The 16,470-nt window shown below is 49.8% G+C and overlaps 1 protein-coding gene across 1 annotated transcript in view; it reads right to left on the bottom strand.

Moving 5' to 3' along the window:
• Window positions 1-8,803: 8,803 nt before the first annotated feature.
• The window catches only part of MYBBP1A (MYB binding protein 1a), an 80,386-nt gene continuing 72,719 nt past the window's right edge, over window positions 8,804-16,470 (bottom strand). The window contains exons 25-27 of the mRNA XM_077836776.1: window positions 12,954-13,055; window positions 11,948-12,072; window positions 8,804-9,279 (exon numbers count right to left, since the gene is read on the bottom strand). Coding sequence (XP_077692902.1) covers window positions 8,901-9,279; window positions 11,948-12,072; window positions 12,954-13,055 — 606 coding nt within the window. The 3' untranslated portion in view covers window positions 8,804-8,900. The remainder of the gene's footprint in view (window positions 9,280-11,947; window positions 12,073-12,953; window positions 13,056-16,470) is intronic.

The following is a 16,470-nucleotide window of genomic DNA, read 5'->3' as shown; positions in this document are numbered from 1 at the left end:
AAGGGAGGAGTATAAAATAGTTTTCTGATTTCTTTCAGAAGCAAATGGCTATTTTATTTTTTAAGAGCAACTGATTGTCAGTCTCAGAGTATAAAGAAAAATAAAGCCAAATATATACCTTTATGTAAATTAAGAAATAAAAGTATTTAAAACATACCTCCTGGCTTTCTTGTCTGTGTCGTGGCCCCGGCCTCCAAAGGAGCTGCAGGCTCACTCATGCACTGCTGGGGTGCAATTCGCAGAGAGAAGGTTGCTCAGGGCTGCCTTAGATTTAATGTAGAGCTGGACAGTCATGCTCCAACCGCGTTTGCAGCAGCTCCTGATGGGAGAAGCATCAACCTTTTCTTAAATGGATCCAAAGGAAACACAGCAGGGAGGAGAGTAAGAGGACTACAGAGCCTCTTCAGGGTGCTGGTTGGAGTCTAAACCAGGCTGGCAAACACAGTGTTCAGCTGGTGACCCATGCGAAATCAGTGCTCTCAGGGGAGTGGTGTCCAGAGACCAGGCACTCATCTGTCTCACAGAAGTACAACCTCAGGCAGCCTCCAGCCCCGGGATCGAAGGAGCCCGGGAGATTGAACTGCCCACAGTGCAGCAAGGGGTGGCACAGCAGGTGGGAGCAGAGCTGGGGTAGGTGCAGAAGAAGAATCCTGCTGGTGGATCTGTTCTGTGGATAAAAGACTGACATCTCCAGGGCTGCCGAGGCAAAACCTTTCACCCGTTTTAAGGAATGGCTTCAATTCGTCCTGTAGATGAGAATCACAGAAAGGGGGCTAAACTTAGCAAGAACCTAAAGCCGGTGACACATTCAGCTGAACTGCACAGTGGGCGCAATGCTCCTGGCAGCCCCCAGCCTGCGTGGGAGAAGAGGCCCAGGTGGCAGGAGTCATCCCCTAGCCCCAGAGGAGTGATCTGTTAGTTCCAGTGCTCCTCACACTGCACCAGCAGAACAAGCTGATGTGCTGCCAGCCCTTGTGCCAACCAGGGAATGCACCACAAATCCCAGCGCCCCTTCAATACAGAAATTGCCATCAGCGCTAATTTCCTGTAGGCAGAGAGCATCAGGCGTTCAGCTTGATCAGATTGTGCCAATGATTTGATTATGCAGGTTTTTATGCATTCAGATACTCCTGCAGCTGAACTTGGAGCCTCAGCAGCGTTTGCCCAGTTAGCTGGAAGCCAAAGCTCCCAGCGTCTCTCTCCTGGTCACATTTTTTGGGGGGCTGTGGCAGGAGGTACATGGCACTCTCGTTAGCAGGCCCTGCAGCGATGAGACAAAAATTGGATCAGATACTACACCTCCAACTCCTCTCCTTTACCATGTTAGTTTAGTCACTCCCTTTCCCGTCTGCTGCTGGCCCTGGAGATCTTTCCAAGGCATTGATTGAGGGCTTTTGCAATAGGACAAGTAGACCACAGCCCAATTTACTGGGTTAGTCCTGGTACAGAGACCCAGGGTCCTGAGACCTGCTGAGCACCTGCAACTCACGCCACCTTCAATGGAGGGCAATGCTCCCGCGTTGTCAATGGGATCTGCTTATGAAATACCAACGCGCGCTTTCTCTGGGAGTCCAAGTCTCATTCACAGAGTTCCTGATCGCAGTATGAATGACTGCCATTTACTACATCTGTACAGCAGCTAGCATGACAGGGACCCAATCGCATTGGCCTCTAGGCTCTACTGCAATAGACATATCACTGCAAATGACTCCAGCCTCCTGTGTTCCCTGGCCAAGAGCTTTGTTTAGAACTCAGAATATCACACTTACTGAAAACCACTCACAACGTGACAAACAAATGCTTTAAAGGGAGGGCGTTAAGCTTCCCTCACCCACCTTCCACAATTACCAGCGGCTGCAAAAAACGTCAGTCTGCACTAGTGGAAATACCAATTACAGTATATAGGGGAAAACTGCTTTCTAACAGGGATTTCTCAAGGGTTATGAAGTCACTCAGTACGAGTTGTAATACCTGAGTCTTTATTTGTTCAGTTAGTGAGGTAGACAGATGCAGAGAGAGAGAGAGAACAGTCTCCACCCAACAAAGAGCCCAGGACACCACAATGTCTTGCTTTGGATCTTTCATGATCCATTTCAAAGCTCATCCAAAACATTCCCTTCTCCTGCAGCTCAGCACCCATCCTGACACAGCGGGATGAACTACTACTCATTCAATCTGTTCACTTCCTGCAGCAGGCCTCCTCTGGGGATATGGACTCAGACAGACCCTGCATAGCTTCTTAGCTCTTGGGATCACAGCACAAGGCCTCAGACTGCCTACGCCTGCACTAATGTGCCAATCCCCAGGGTTTCTTAGAGGCACCTAAACTGGCTTTAGCTTTTACTAGATGAGAGTCTTGTCCTCTACCCTTAGGGCTTCTTTGGGTCAAGGGGTAACCCTTTGGAGACTGTAGACATGTCACTATCAACCCTGATTACACAAAGGTCCTGGCCAGCATTCCAAACCTTTGTCCAAATTGGGGCTTGGGATAACACCGCTTCAGCACTAAGTGCTGAAACCCTATGCCTGCTGAGTTTAGGAGTTCCCCACAGAAGAGCTGATTCCTTAGTACTGCCCCAGAGCCCCCCCAACCTTTGCTTAATCTGGAATTTCATTAAGCAGGGTGCAAACGGCTAGCTGAGACACTGGAAGCGTCTGCTAGGATTATTCCCAATTTCTCTGGGAAAAACACTCACAGTTTTCCACACTGCACTCTTCATTAAATGTTTCTCAACTAGCAGATCATATTTGCGTCCTCATCTCTCTGTGCCTCCTCCAGGCTGGTTTCACAGCAGGGTCTGGCCCAGCCCAGTCCATACACAGCTGACAACTGTAGCAGCTGAAAAAAAAAATCAACACCCCTTACTGTTAGTTTCTTGGCAGCCAAGAGCAATCCCGAAAGAGATCCACTGAGAGTCAGAAGTTCCAGTTATCCCTGGAGCGATTTTAGCCTTTGTGCATGTGAAACAGCTGCATTGTTCTTGGCTATGCAGTGCCCCTGCCCTCGCCCTGCCCAATCCACCTGTGGCTACTCCACTTCAGGTGACGAGCGCAGTCTTGAATGCCGTTGCATCTGTTGCCACGTACTTTTCCTAGGAGACGTAAACACGATTTCTTCATTTAAACAAACCAAGCACAAGCGGCTGCCTAGTTAGTGAATTTGTGCACCCTGTCATTAGGACCGGGAGCAAACTGGCCACAGAGGGTGTGTTAACACCCACACCTTGCATTTCCATGTCGTACGCCCCGCCCAGTGAGGAGCGTAACATGTCCTGGATGCAAAGGAAAATGCCACTGAACTCAGAATTTTGGTCCTTAGAGGGAACCATCCCCACTGAAGTGCTACCAGCATCGCCTCAACTCTTCCAGTCATGGATGGGAACCCCGGAGCATCGCAGCTACCGTGGTGCAGATGCTGCTCCCACAATGCTCCTGTTGCCCACCCTTCCATGACCACCCCGGCCAAGGGTCCCTCAGCGCCCTGGGCCCTGCCCTGGGGCGTTTGACACACCGATTTTTAATTTGCTTCACTTTGCTAATGGGGGACCTCCTTACCACCCCCAGACTGGTTTCTGCTGCCTCGCTCCCTGCATGGCTGGGAGCACAAACTTCCTCTGGCTCCCACTCACTCTTGTTTTTCTTAAAATTCTCCAGCAGGACTTGAACCTGCAATTCTGAAAGGGAGCTCCCCATGGACTCTCCAGTCCCGAGTGCCCCGAGACTGGGCAAACCTGCCTCCACAGGATCTTGTGGGGAGGTGGAGGCAGCCACTGAATGTGCTGGGAGATCGACGCTGGCAACAGACCACCCCTGGCCCAGAAACACCAGGCAGGTCGTCACCTAACAACCACTGCAGCCCTTGCTGTAACAGACACAGCACCACAAAACGATTTGCCTAAGGCAGAAGCAGAGCTGGGAAGGGAACCCTGCAGCCCCAGCTTCTGGTGCCCTGCTCCAACCACCAACCCACTCTCTGTAGTCTAAGGCAAATAAGCTGGAAGGGCAGCTGTCACTTATCTTTCCTGTGCTGTCTTCAGACCCACAGCCCAGCTATTCTGCACAGATGCTGCTCTACATAATTACTTACTACAGATTTGTTGGTCTCCTTAGTGAGTCCAGATCCCGGGTGATTATACTGCTTGCCGAAGCAGCCTTCAGCACTCACCCTGTTATATTCTCAAGGCTGCTGACCAGTTTCTCTGCCTGGAATTTTTGAGACACCAACAGAAAGAAAAGCCTTAATTGAAATCAACACCTCGTCTGTCTCCTGAAAACTGGGCGACGGGCAGGACATGAAACCAAGTGAAATGAAGCCTTTGCAATTGTTAAAAGGCAGAACTAAGTACCGGGGAAACAAGATTGGACTTGGTGGATTAGTAAACACTTTCTGTAAACTGCACATCAAAGCCAGGCTCCACCAGGCAATGTAATAGGCAACAGAGTTGTTATCCTAGCACAATGGCTTGGGTGAACCCACAAGGATTTTCTGCCCCCCCATCTCCAAGAGTAAGGCCATGTCTACACTAGAGAGCTTACAGGGGCACAGCCATGCCAATGAAGCTGCACCACTGTAAGATCTCATGTAGCCGCTCTATGCCAAGGGGTGAGAGCTCTCCCGTCGACACAATTAATCCACCCCCGACGAGCGGCGGTAGCTATGTCAGTGGGAGGAGGTATTCACACTCCTGAGCGACGTACGTTTTGCCAACATACGTGATAGTGTAGACATGGCCTTACACATACTACTACCAGGTGACAGTTCACACAAGCTCTTCTGCTACAAACCACACTGCCCAACTGCAATCTGTTCCATCCCACAGACAGAGGTGGATGAACATCGTGGGCACAGGAATTCAGGCTTATACCTCTCCCGTCTTTGGCCTCTTCCTAACTAGGACAAAATGCCAAACTCAGCTCCCAGTTACTCTGGATGTACGCTGGTGGAACTCAACCAGCCTCCATAGTATTATGCTACATTTACCACCCACCTGTCAGAGTCAATCGTTTATGTTCTAGGAGAGGCCTCCACAGAGCAGGGCCCCCTCGTGCCGGGTGCTGCACAAACAAACAGCCAACGACAGGCCTTTCCCCTTTGGTATCTAGGTGCTAAAACCACCACAACTGAGAGCAGAATTTGGTCCTATGTATTTTTGCCCTGTCGTCCCTTGCAAGAGCGATGGGGAGTCTCCTAGAAACACTTCAGTGCTGCCAGGAGCTTTTTGCTCCCCTGCAGTCCTGCTGAGATCTGATCTCCACTCCAGCCAGCCACTGAAGAGCATTGCAGGCCCTTGTTCAAAACATACCAAGCTCTTGCTTCACCCACTCTGTACCCGGGGGGGAGAGGAGGGGAAGACACACACATGGGGTCCAGTCCTGAAAGGGGCTGAGTACTGGCCCACTGAAATCAATGGGAGTCACTGTGCACAGCACCTCTCAGGATCGGGCCCATGAGGAGGCTCCCGCTGGGGCAGCAGGCTCCACACCCGCATACAAGGGGGCCTGTGTGCAACACGTGCCTGGCTCTGCTCCGGACTAGTTTCAGCCAGCAGACCAGGCTAGGGGAAGGCCAAGCACAAGGACACTGAGTCTCATTTTAACTGCAATCGGGCCCCTCAACTGCTGCTTAAAATACTGCCCAGGGGCAGCCTCTGGAGCAGGGGGTGGGGGACAGTGAGATGGCTCAGCCAGACCCCATCCCCACGCTCACCTCTGCTGCCAGGGGGCTGCCCAGCCCGTGCGCTGCTTCATTCCCCAGCTCTGCAGGGGCAGCGACAGCAAATCCCGATCCCCAGCAGCAGGGGCAGCTTCCCAAAGGAGAGAATCAATCAGCAGCGGATACACACACACAGCTTCAGACCCCTCTCAGTCCCATCAGCAGATCATCAAGCAGGCCAGGCCCGAACTCCACACTCCATTTGCATAATTTATCACCGGTCATCTCTTAGGAGAGTCTTGAAAGGCATTTGAAGTGTGGGGCCCTTTATTAGGGCAGAGGCTCTGAAAGGTGCTGGCCCCGCTAATTCCAGATGGCAGAGGGTGCCCTGCGTCTCATCACCTTGCTCTGAAGTTCATAGGGAGGTTTTTTGGCCATATCAAGGGTAATAGCTGACCGGGGGATGCTGGGAATGAGATAGGGTTCGCAGATGTTCCGCAGGCTAAACCAGAGGCTATTTCAGTCCCTCCAGGAACAGCCATGGATTGGTCACCAGGGACCCTTCAAAACCTAAAAGCAAGTGGTCTTGGAAGTAAAGTCTGAGTCGCTCAGTCAGGCCCTAAACAGTCAGAATTCCCTCGGGCGGGGTGAGCAACAGAGCGGGCACAGCAAGGACAGCGGCAGGGGAGCGTGTTCAGGTCCCCACTGTGCCAATCCACAGAGAACAGGAACCGTCCCAGCTCCTGAGTCCCAGCTCTTTAGCTCAAGCCATAGCCGCTCCTGCTTTCGGTTTGATCCCCGGTGTGTCGGCCACGAGGGCAGCCAGCACACAAGCATTACCAATGCAACATGGTACGGCCAAGGCTTTGGAGCGAGGCCCTAGATGGGTCATTGGCAGGGACTGATCCCCGTGCCCTGGATCTAAGAGCACGAGCCTCTCGGCTACTTGAGCAGCAGCAGCCTCTTCAACCTCTCTGCACAGTCCAGAGATGGAAAAAGGGGCACAGTGTGTTCACTAGCATGGGATACAGAAGTTTCCCTTCATCCCACTGCACTAACAGGCTGAGCCCAGGCTGCGGGAGCTCGACCTCCTGCGCCAGCCACGGTGTCATCAAACCTCCCAGAAGAGCAGGTACGTCAGCGTCAATCTCCAGCCTCGTTGCTGAAACTGGTGATCAGTGCCAGCGGTGGCAGGGTCCATGTGACTCACGTCATTGGTGACTACAGCTCTGCACCACCTGAAGGCAGCTGCTGTCCTCCTGGAGCTGGGCACACCGGCTGTTCCCTCCTCAGTGCACTGGGGGGAGAAAAATCACTCACAAAGTCTCACTACAGAACAATGGGGCAGCAAATTGGCATGCAAAGGGGATGTGGGTTTAGCATTCACTGAAACCTGCACCTCCCCACCCCACTCTTTAAAATCCAAACCAGCCCCGACAGGGCACTGGGGGCACAACGTCAGAGGAGGATCCCCACCCCAAGGGAGGAAGGGATATTGCAGGAGAGCTTTCCGTAACGGATTCGCCAGGTATGAATCACAGGGATCTCCCGCCTCTGCTGCTGAGGCTGGTGCCGAATGCTTCCTTGGAAAGCGACCAGCATGAGGGCAGGGGCCCCTGCAGTGCCGTTCTGGGATACGCAGGAGGATGGGAGATGCCGTAGGGTAGATCAAGCGGTGCATTGCTCAGGTACAATGGGGCAGGAGGCAGCAAGTGGGGAAGCAGATGAGCCAGGCTGACAGAGACCACCAATGGGCAAGCTCACCCCACCTCCTGGGGAAAGTGAGAGTTTCAGGTGGGACTTCCACCTGCATCAGCATTTGCTGCCTGGAACATGGCCCCCAGCTGCTGTGGAGGGAGCCCTCTTGCAGGGTGGAAACCTGGAGGGGTGAGACCTACCTGGATCAGCAAGAAGCAGCCCTTTAGGTGGGGGAAATAAAGCAGGGGAAGGAGACTGGAGGAACAGCTAAAAACCCAGACCCTTCCCACCACCCCATACACCTCTAAATCCAGGGGGATACTCCCGAGACCCTGTCCCTGCTGGGGATAACGCTCCCCTGCCAGCAGCCTCGGCTGTGCTCCGGGCAGGGAGGGAGAGCTGGGAAAGGAGCCGGGAGGGAGAACCGCAGCTGAAGCCAGTTCTAAGACCCAGTGAGTGTTTCTACAGGTAAATTTTAAAAGAAGCGATCGATTCTTGACATTTTAGTCTCCATTTACTAACTACAGGGGCACTTATCAAGGGTGACTATATGGAAAGGATACCTGTAATCTGGGGCAGATCCGTCAAGAACGCCGACCCCACCAGCTGTAAAGCGGTTCAGAAGCAGCAATGCTGGAACCCACATCCCAGCCCTAGGGAACCAGGGCCCCTGGCCCAACATGAACCCTCCCAGTAAATGCTGCTTCAACAGAGACCATCCTACGGCGAAGGGGGAGACAGGAGGGCATCACTCTGGTGTGGCCGATAGAGGGCCTGCTGCGTTCACAGCACAAGAGGGCACCCGAGCAGCTCCGACGGGAAGCACTCAGCACTGGCGTAAGTGGGTATAATGCCAAGATGTCACTTACACCTGCTGGAAATTTGGCCCACAGCCCAGCTCCTGCTTCCCAGGCTGGCAAGGACCAGAGCCACTGCCGAGGCTGCACCTTCGGTTTGTGAATGGGCCCCAGTCCAGCCCGGGAGAGCTAAAAGGAACCAAGCCCTGCAGTTCTCGGCTGGAGCAGTGGAGGACGGATGTTGGGGGGAGGAATGGGGGAGGAGACCTCTCCAGTCATAGCGACTTACATGAATGGCCATCCGGGACTGTACCAGAGACCATTTCTGACCTGCAGAATGTCAGCATTGATTGACTGGCCAACTACCTGCCTAATCTCCAAAGAAACAAACAGATCTTACCACTGGCAAAGCAGAGACATGAGCGAGACAAGAGCTCCCGCTATCCCAGACAATCACCCTGACAGGAAGGAGGACGGTACCTGGGGGCACACTGCTACTGCATCACGGTTACAGAGCAGAGAGCGTGAGGACACATGCAGAGGGGTTGGAGGCAGGGATGTGTCTATCTGATCCCAGGCTTCAGGTTCAGCAGACAGCGACACCCTGCACTCAGAAGATTCCCCGGTCATGAATCAGACAGGCAGATCGTAGGGGTCAGCACCACAGATGGTTTATTGAAACTATGGGATAGTGCAAAAGTATATATAAGCTATTAAAACATCCCAACCAGGTCTGATTAAGTCCACACAGTTCATGCCTTTTGAGCTGGTGTTTTGTTTGCTTTCTTCTTCTTCTTCTTCTTGGCTTTACCCTGCTTCCCCTGAGTTTCTTGGCCATGGCTCCCCTTGGCCTTCTTTGGCGAAGGGCCCTCTGCACCGCCCTTTCCCACTCCTCCTTTCCTCTTTTTGTTCTTCTTCCGTGCTGCAGCCTCCCCTCCCTCTGGGCCAGCCTCTCTGCCGCTCTCTGCCCCGTTCTCTGGGCCAGCCTCTCCGCCACTCTCCGCCCCGTTCTCCTGGAGAGCCTTTTTGCGTTTCTTGGTAGCTGGCAAGAAGCCTTTCTTCTTCCGCTTGAGAGACTTTGCTCCAGGGGCGTGCTCAGGCCGGGCCACTGCCTTCTCCTTTTTGGGGCGCCTGTAAACCAAGAGCACCACAGATCATGGCACGTTCCAGCTAGGAAGGTGACATGCACCGCAGCCTGCCCCCTATGGACGGCAGTACGGGCCAGTAACAGCAAGCGGAAGCATGAGCGCGTCACGGGAAGCGTAACATAGCAAGCAAATAGAGCAGGTAAGCTACATTCAGAGCCACATAGAGTCGATTACATTATCTGAACATTTGCTCCATCTGATCACACGACAACCCCAGCTGGGCTGGAATCCAAGAAGATAAACAAGAGCTTCAGAGGAAGGCAACCCCAACTCCAGTAATGAACAATGCTGTATACATTTTGTGTGTCTGTGTGTCTCTCTCTGAGTACACAAGTTTGGGGGACTGGGTGGACAGGAGGGGGAGCAAGAGACTTGATTGGGGCAGCCAGCTCAAAGATGGAAAGGAGGATCTCAGGGGTTCCTACTTAACTTTTGGGCTCATTCCAGCCCCTGCTCCAGGCCTGAGCAAGTTCCCACAGGGGTGGAGGCCCCACAATATTTCCACTGCGGGGAGGCTAGCCCCCTCCACCCCAGCATGAATTCATTCGTTATGCAGCAGCAATTGCCCGTGTTTACAAGACGCTATGTGAAACCACACTCCTATTTAATTCTATCTAGTGCCCTTTGTCCTCGTACGGCATGACAGAAGAGTGAGGTCCAGGCCATTTTCAGCATGCCATCAATCCCAACCGACACTTCGACTGCGTCACCTCTAACTCTGCTAAATTACACCAGCCTATGACAAACCCGGCCACCTCCCTGGATCTCCCCTGGGGGCAGCGTGAGTCAGTTAATCCAGGTCCATTTGCCTGCTGGACCACTTAGGTGACAGCACTGCTAACAGCTACCATGTATCTCAGAACGCACAGAGCAGGGATTCGGGAAAGGATCCAGTCTTGAATTTCCCTGGCTTCTCTCCTTGTTTTTTAATCCACAAAACCCTTCTCAACTCAGTGTGTGTCTTCACCGCAGAGGTCTCGGGTTCTCAGGGCTGCTCATCAGTGACTCCACCCGGGAAAGATGGGGCCAAACCGCACCGTTCAGTGCGCTGCGACCCCTCCAGCCCCCTGGTGCCAGCCCAAGGAACTGACGCAATCCAAGAATGATGCAGGGAATAAGACTTGGAATCCCTAAAGCCTCCCTCGGGCACTGCCAGGCTGGTCGTTTGGGTAGCAACATTTGCTCTTGTTATCTGCCATTATAACATGAGCCTTCAGCATCACTTAGACAGAACGCCCTTGAGTTAGGCTGAAAAATGAGAACGTGTCACGAAGGGGGAGAAAGTACCACAAACCCCCCGTTCGTTAACTTAATTGGATTCCACTTTGTTCCTTAGTTGATACATAAGCCACCAACACTCCACTCTGTCTCTGCTTACGGCAGCTGGGCCCTGTAAACTCAGGCAGGAGATGAGAGGGACAGAGAATGCCAAGCAATGGTTTCAGCTGTGGATAAAGAGGGCCAGTACTATTCCTTCATTGGTATGTTCTACCAGAGCTTACACTACTGCATTAGCAGGATAAAAGATGTTTTTCGGGATTTATCCTAATTACTTCAATGGGCTTTGGGTCAAGCCCTTAAAACCCAAACTGCATGCCTATGCATCCTGTGAAATGAGTCACACGCACTCCACAAGCCCCTCCCCTGCAGATCCTGGACCACGTCTTCTAATGTGTGCATAATAATTAAACTGACGCCACCACCAGGAAGTGGCAAAGCTGTAAAGTTCGATTTTAGCCCACAAACAAGACAGATTTCCAGGAACAGAGCATTTCTTTCTGCCCTTGGGCAGAAGTTAAATACAGTCCAACAACTAACCCGCTCGGTCAGACAGATAAAAGACACAATCAGCCCCTGTGCCTGACTCCCACCCTGTTATTCCGAGATGGTTTTAAAGCCTTGCTGAGAGATGCGGAAACTAACTTATTCCCTACTCACAGAGACTCACAGGGTAACAGAGCTCAAGGAAGGGGTGGGAGCCTAAAACAGTCACCTAAACCGGCTGGCCTCGCCCTCCGGATCTCTTGCAATGGTCACAAGTGACCAGTGATCTTGAGAATCTAACTTGAGGCACCTCAGAAGGACCTGGGCACCCTACCCACTGAAGCGTTTTAATTTGGGCATCCAGAAAGCAGGGCACCCAAAATCACAAGTCATTTCTGAAACAGCTGACCTGCTTGCTACTCAGACCCATTGGTTGAGTATTTCTGCTCTCCTCATCCAGGACTGCCTCCGCAGTAGCTAGTCATTCTCACAACGTGAGGGGTAGAATGGCAAACCACTCCTCTCCAGGAATTCCTTCACTGCCCCTGTCTGCCCTGGGCTGCAACTCTGTTCCAGCTGAAGGCTGGTCCTAACTGCAAAGTGAAGTGTCCGGAGACAGCAGAGCAGCTAACTGAAGGTGATCCAAGATTAGGGAGAGCTTGCTTTCCTTCCCCCAGGGCTGACGAGACACCTGTACATACCACACTTGGCCTAATGAGGTCCCAACTCCACCAGCCCCATGAGCTCAGCTCAGGTTGACATTCAGTCTCCTATATGGCAAAGGCACTGATCTGTTTCTTCCTATTTCCCCAATCTGAGAAGCCAGAGCAGCACAGAAAGCCCAGTGCACAAACTGGTGTAGAGGCCCCGGAGCTGAGGGTACATACGCAAATCCCAGCAGCTTCATGACGTTCCAGTAGAGACTGTCGAGGCGCACGGATTTCCCAAACCCCTCCTGCTGGCTCAGAGCTTGTAACGCCTGACTCAGCTCCGCCAACTCCACATTCAGCTTCTGCAAGGAGAATTGTAGTAAATGAAGACCGACAATGAACTGCATTCAATCCTCATTCACAGTGGCACTGCACCCAGCTATTCCTTAAACCAAAAGCTACAACAGGCAAATCCCAACCCTCAGCCAGTTCCCAGCAGCCACTAGGCTTTTCCCTTTCTTAGGGACTGTCTATCTTGGGGGACAATGCCCTAGTACATACCTCTAGTGCAAAGACGTTGCATCTGTGTCAAAACTGACTTGAACCTGTGTGGCTTATTCTGGTTTCAAACCCATCTGCCATCTTGCGGACACCCACCCTCCCATTCCTAGGCCCATAATGTCCTTGTAGCAACACAGTATTGCTCCCATGAGAAAGGGATGTTAGGAAAGCATTTTTGTAAGGGGCCTTTAATGCAGTTTTATCCTTTTTTGGAATCAAAGCTAATCATGCTCTCTGCTCTGTCTCTTTATATAATAATATAATTACCACCCAGATATCTCAAAGCACATTACAAAGTAGGGCAGTATCCTTATTCCCATTTTACAGATTGGGAAACTGAGGCTCAGGAAAAAGGGAAGTGACTTGTCCGAGCAGGTCCAGTTCAAGAGGCCCTATATAAGAGCTAGATATTATTATAATTATTGTGGATGTTAAGGGTTTTTCTGTCATCAGACTTAGCTACTAACTCATTTTCTAAAAGCTGTACAGGGATATAGACATGGGACTTGCACTGGCTTCAGTGGGAGCCATCTGGTTAAAAGCCCAGTGTAACATTTGGAAACAGACCTTCATGCAGGATGCAAACAGGACAGCTGCTGACTGAAGCAGCAGGCCTGTCAACAGCATGTATGATGGACTGAACCTGGAAGTGATCACAAATTCGGCCAAAGTCTGGGCTCACCTGCTGGTTCACAGTTTTGATGAGGAAGTTCAACAGCTCCAAACACTTAATGACTTTCTCCTGGTCAACTTTCACCTTGAACTCGGTCACCACCTTCAAACTCTGCAAAAGGAAGGAAGGAACATCAAACTAAAACGAAGGTGAATCAAACTAAAAAACAAAGAGCTTCCCTCAAGAAAAAGCAGACAACGAGCGATTTGCAGGTTTAAAACATCAGTAAAACACTCAGAAAGGCAAGAGGCATCAGGCTGCAGGAGAGCCTAAGATAAGTGCCAGGAACCACTTTCGCTTGGGTTAATAAACATGACCGAACAAAGCAAGGCACGATCCTGCATTGCTGGGAGACTGCAGCAATTAGAGACCTACTACTGTATGCGGGATAAAGGAGGAAAGTTAATATCTCACCCGCTAAAAGGAGAACTCCATTGCTGGAAAACAGCTTCTACTGAGAAACCACCATTCAGTTCAAAAGCAGCAGGACCGGGGATTTACACACAACTTGCTAATGCAAAACTCTATTACCACGTATGTCTAGGAAGCACCAATCACGAGTCCCAAGAGGGATCTTGTCAATCAAGTGTACGTTCACCAAAAAGGAGAGGGAAAAAATACTCTCTCTCTGTATTTCCTTTATGCACTGAAGGCTTTGAGACACCAGCATGCTTCGGCTTAAAGCAGAGCCACGCAAGCAGTAGCGGTGATGGGTTAAAAGGAGGCCAGATTTATTTATGAGGGGAAGAAGGGAAAACAAAGCATGAAGGGCAGTAGCAGCAGCCATCCTGCACAGAGATGCTGGGTCTTTTGTTGACAGGTGTTAGAATCCTGAATGCAGGTGCCCAAATAAAAATCTGTCTATAGTGGAGTCAACAATAAGGCTACGATTTTTTCAGGGTGGTCGCGGAAGTCACAGAACCCGTGACTTCCAGTGACCCCTGTGACTTCAGCCCTGGCGGCCGGGAGCTGCGGGGTCCCCCTGCTGCTTAGTGGGGACACCCCACAGCTCTCGGTTGCCGCGGACACCCCAGAGTTCCTGGCCGCCCCAGAGCTCTGAGCCATGCAGGCAGTGGGGGACCCTGGAGCTGCAAGCCCTCACAGGTGGCGGGGGCCCCTCGTGCTGGGAGTGGGCCCCCGCAGCGGAACTCACCATTTTGTCACGCATCTTTTTAGTAAAAATCACAGGCAGGTCACGGGTTTCTGTGAATTTTTCTTTTTACTGTCCATGACTTTTACCAAAAATATCCTTGACAAAATCTTAGCCTTAGTCCTCAGTGTTGCTACCTCACTGCACTATGCACACCCTGCTCTGGGCCCACCCTAGGTTCCATGGTGGTGAGTTGTGACTTCTCAACTCCAGCAGAATAGTTATTGATTTAGGTGGGTTTTTTTTGTTTTTTTTTTAAAGAAAACGAACAGTCCAACAAAAGTTTTCATTCCCATCTTCATCTCCTCAGTACCTCAGGCAATTACAGTTAATGCAGTGAAAAGGGAACAAACCAAACATCAACTCCCCTGATAACCATGCTGCAAAAATAAGAAATAAATTCCCCTCAAAAGCCATGCAACATTCTCTGAAGGTCAACAAATCTGGACTGCTGTGGAGAGATCCACATGACTATCTGGCTAGAGGGAAGTAGAGGCAGAGACAAGATGGAACAGTCAGGCTGGTGGAGAAAGTTTAGGCTCAGATTTACCTCCTGGTATTATTATTATTATTCAAGTTACCAATAAAGCACAGTGAATAAGAATACTATGATTTAAATCAATCATATTTTTACATTAAAAAAACCCTATTTAACATTACATTTTAAATTATGACAACCTATGTTAATGTCTAAACTTAGATTATAATCTATTAAAATAATTTACTTTAAATATAAAAACAATACTAAATGGTACAGGTTGGCTGTCAAGTTTCAAAGAAAGTCAAACCACTAAACTAGAGGCAATCACTGGCTAAGCACCTGGAACCAGAATGTGTTGAAGTGCTAAACCACAGCTGCGGAGAGAGAATATTTTCTTCATTTCAGTTCATTCAACTAGTTCAATTCAATGACTAGTTCATTCAAAGTTAAGAAACCAACTGGGAGTTCAAAAAGCAGGAACACTTATTTTTATTCATAAATTAGAAGAGGAAAATGAGGCCTAAAAGAATGAGATTTACTAGTTCTGAAATCCTGAAGGACAGGGTGACCCAAAACAATCAGCTTAATTGACTAACTACAGATATTTCCTTTGTTTAATAAATCAGTTTTAAATGCAAAACATATTTTGATAAACTTTTATAAACTTCTATTCCTTATGTATCCAGTACATTCAAAGGCGCTTGTTGTTGCTGACGGGGAGCTCAGCAGTACAGGTGAAAAAATAATCATCATCGAGTAAATAAGAAATGCATCATTTACCCCAACATACACATTTTGAAAATTAAGAATCTGAATAAATATAAGTTAAGCTATTTAATCGCTTAAATGAATGTGTATAGACATAGTGTATCCTCCGGATTAGCAAAAAACAGCACCAAATTTAGTGTAGAGCCTATATTTAGCTGCAAATCAGCATGTATTAATGGTTACTAACCAGTGACAATCAAACTTCCTTTAGGAAAATAACTAAAAAGTACAAGATTAAAATCGATGATTTAAATCAAGGTTTCATGCTTGCTGATTTAAAATCAGTTATTTAAATCGCTTTGATTTAAATCAATCCATGCTGCAATGAAGCCAAATGACACCAAGGGGGTGAGAATGACTGTATACTGTGTATGTAGGGAAAGGGGAGAGATTTTATCTGGAACAAGTCAGGAAAGCCACAAGTTCACATGGGGGACAAGTGCGAAAAGGCACCGACCGCTGCAGAAAGTGTCTCAATGTGACTGTGTGCCAAGTGACATCATATGTGGACTCCTGGAACACACACACTAGGTTATGAATTCACAACTACAGACCTGTTGAGTCTCTTCAGAAACTTCTCCTTTTCTTCTGCAACTCAAGATCCTGTCTCCACTGAGCTGTCAAGGCTCCAGTATCAGCCAGTTCAATTTCAAATAGCAAACAGATATATAAAGATTTCAGTTTGGTCTCAGACAATTCATGAATAGTTTAGGAAAAGGATTACATTTGCTGAATAAACTTCCCTTGAGAATTGTTCGCCCACCTCTAGCAGAACTTTACTCACTTCAAACATAAAGTAGAATTAAGAAGGTAAAGAAATCTGGACATTTGTAAATGTTAAAGAGGGAGGATGCGCCAGTGGTCAGGAGACCAGTTTCCGGCTCTGCCACAGACTTCCTGTGTAGCCTTGTGCAAGTCACTCAGCCTCTTTATGCCTCAGTTCCCCACCTGTAAAATGGGGCTAATGGTACTGCCCTGCCTCCTGGCGTGTTTTGAGGATAAATACATTAAAGAGTGTGAAGCGTGCAGATTCTATGGTGATAAGTACCTGAAACAGACCTCAGAGCACCCACCCAGACGCTTATCCCCACTGTATCACATAGAACATAGGTCTCATTCTGACTCAA

Source organism: Eretmochelys imbricata, chromosome 17 (genome assembly GCF_965152235.1).
Source record: "Eretmochelys imbricata isolate rEreImb1 chromosome 17, rEreImb1.hap1, whole genome shotgun sequence".
Taxonomy (NCBI): domain Eukaryota; kingdom Metazoa; phylum Chordata; order Testudines; family Cheloniidae; genus Eretmochelys; species Eretmochelys imbricata.
This window is presented reverse-complemented; position numbering and strand designations above follow the sequence as displayed.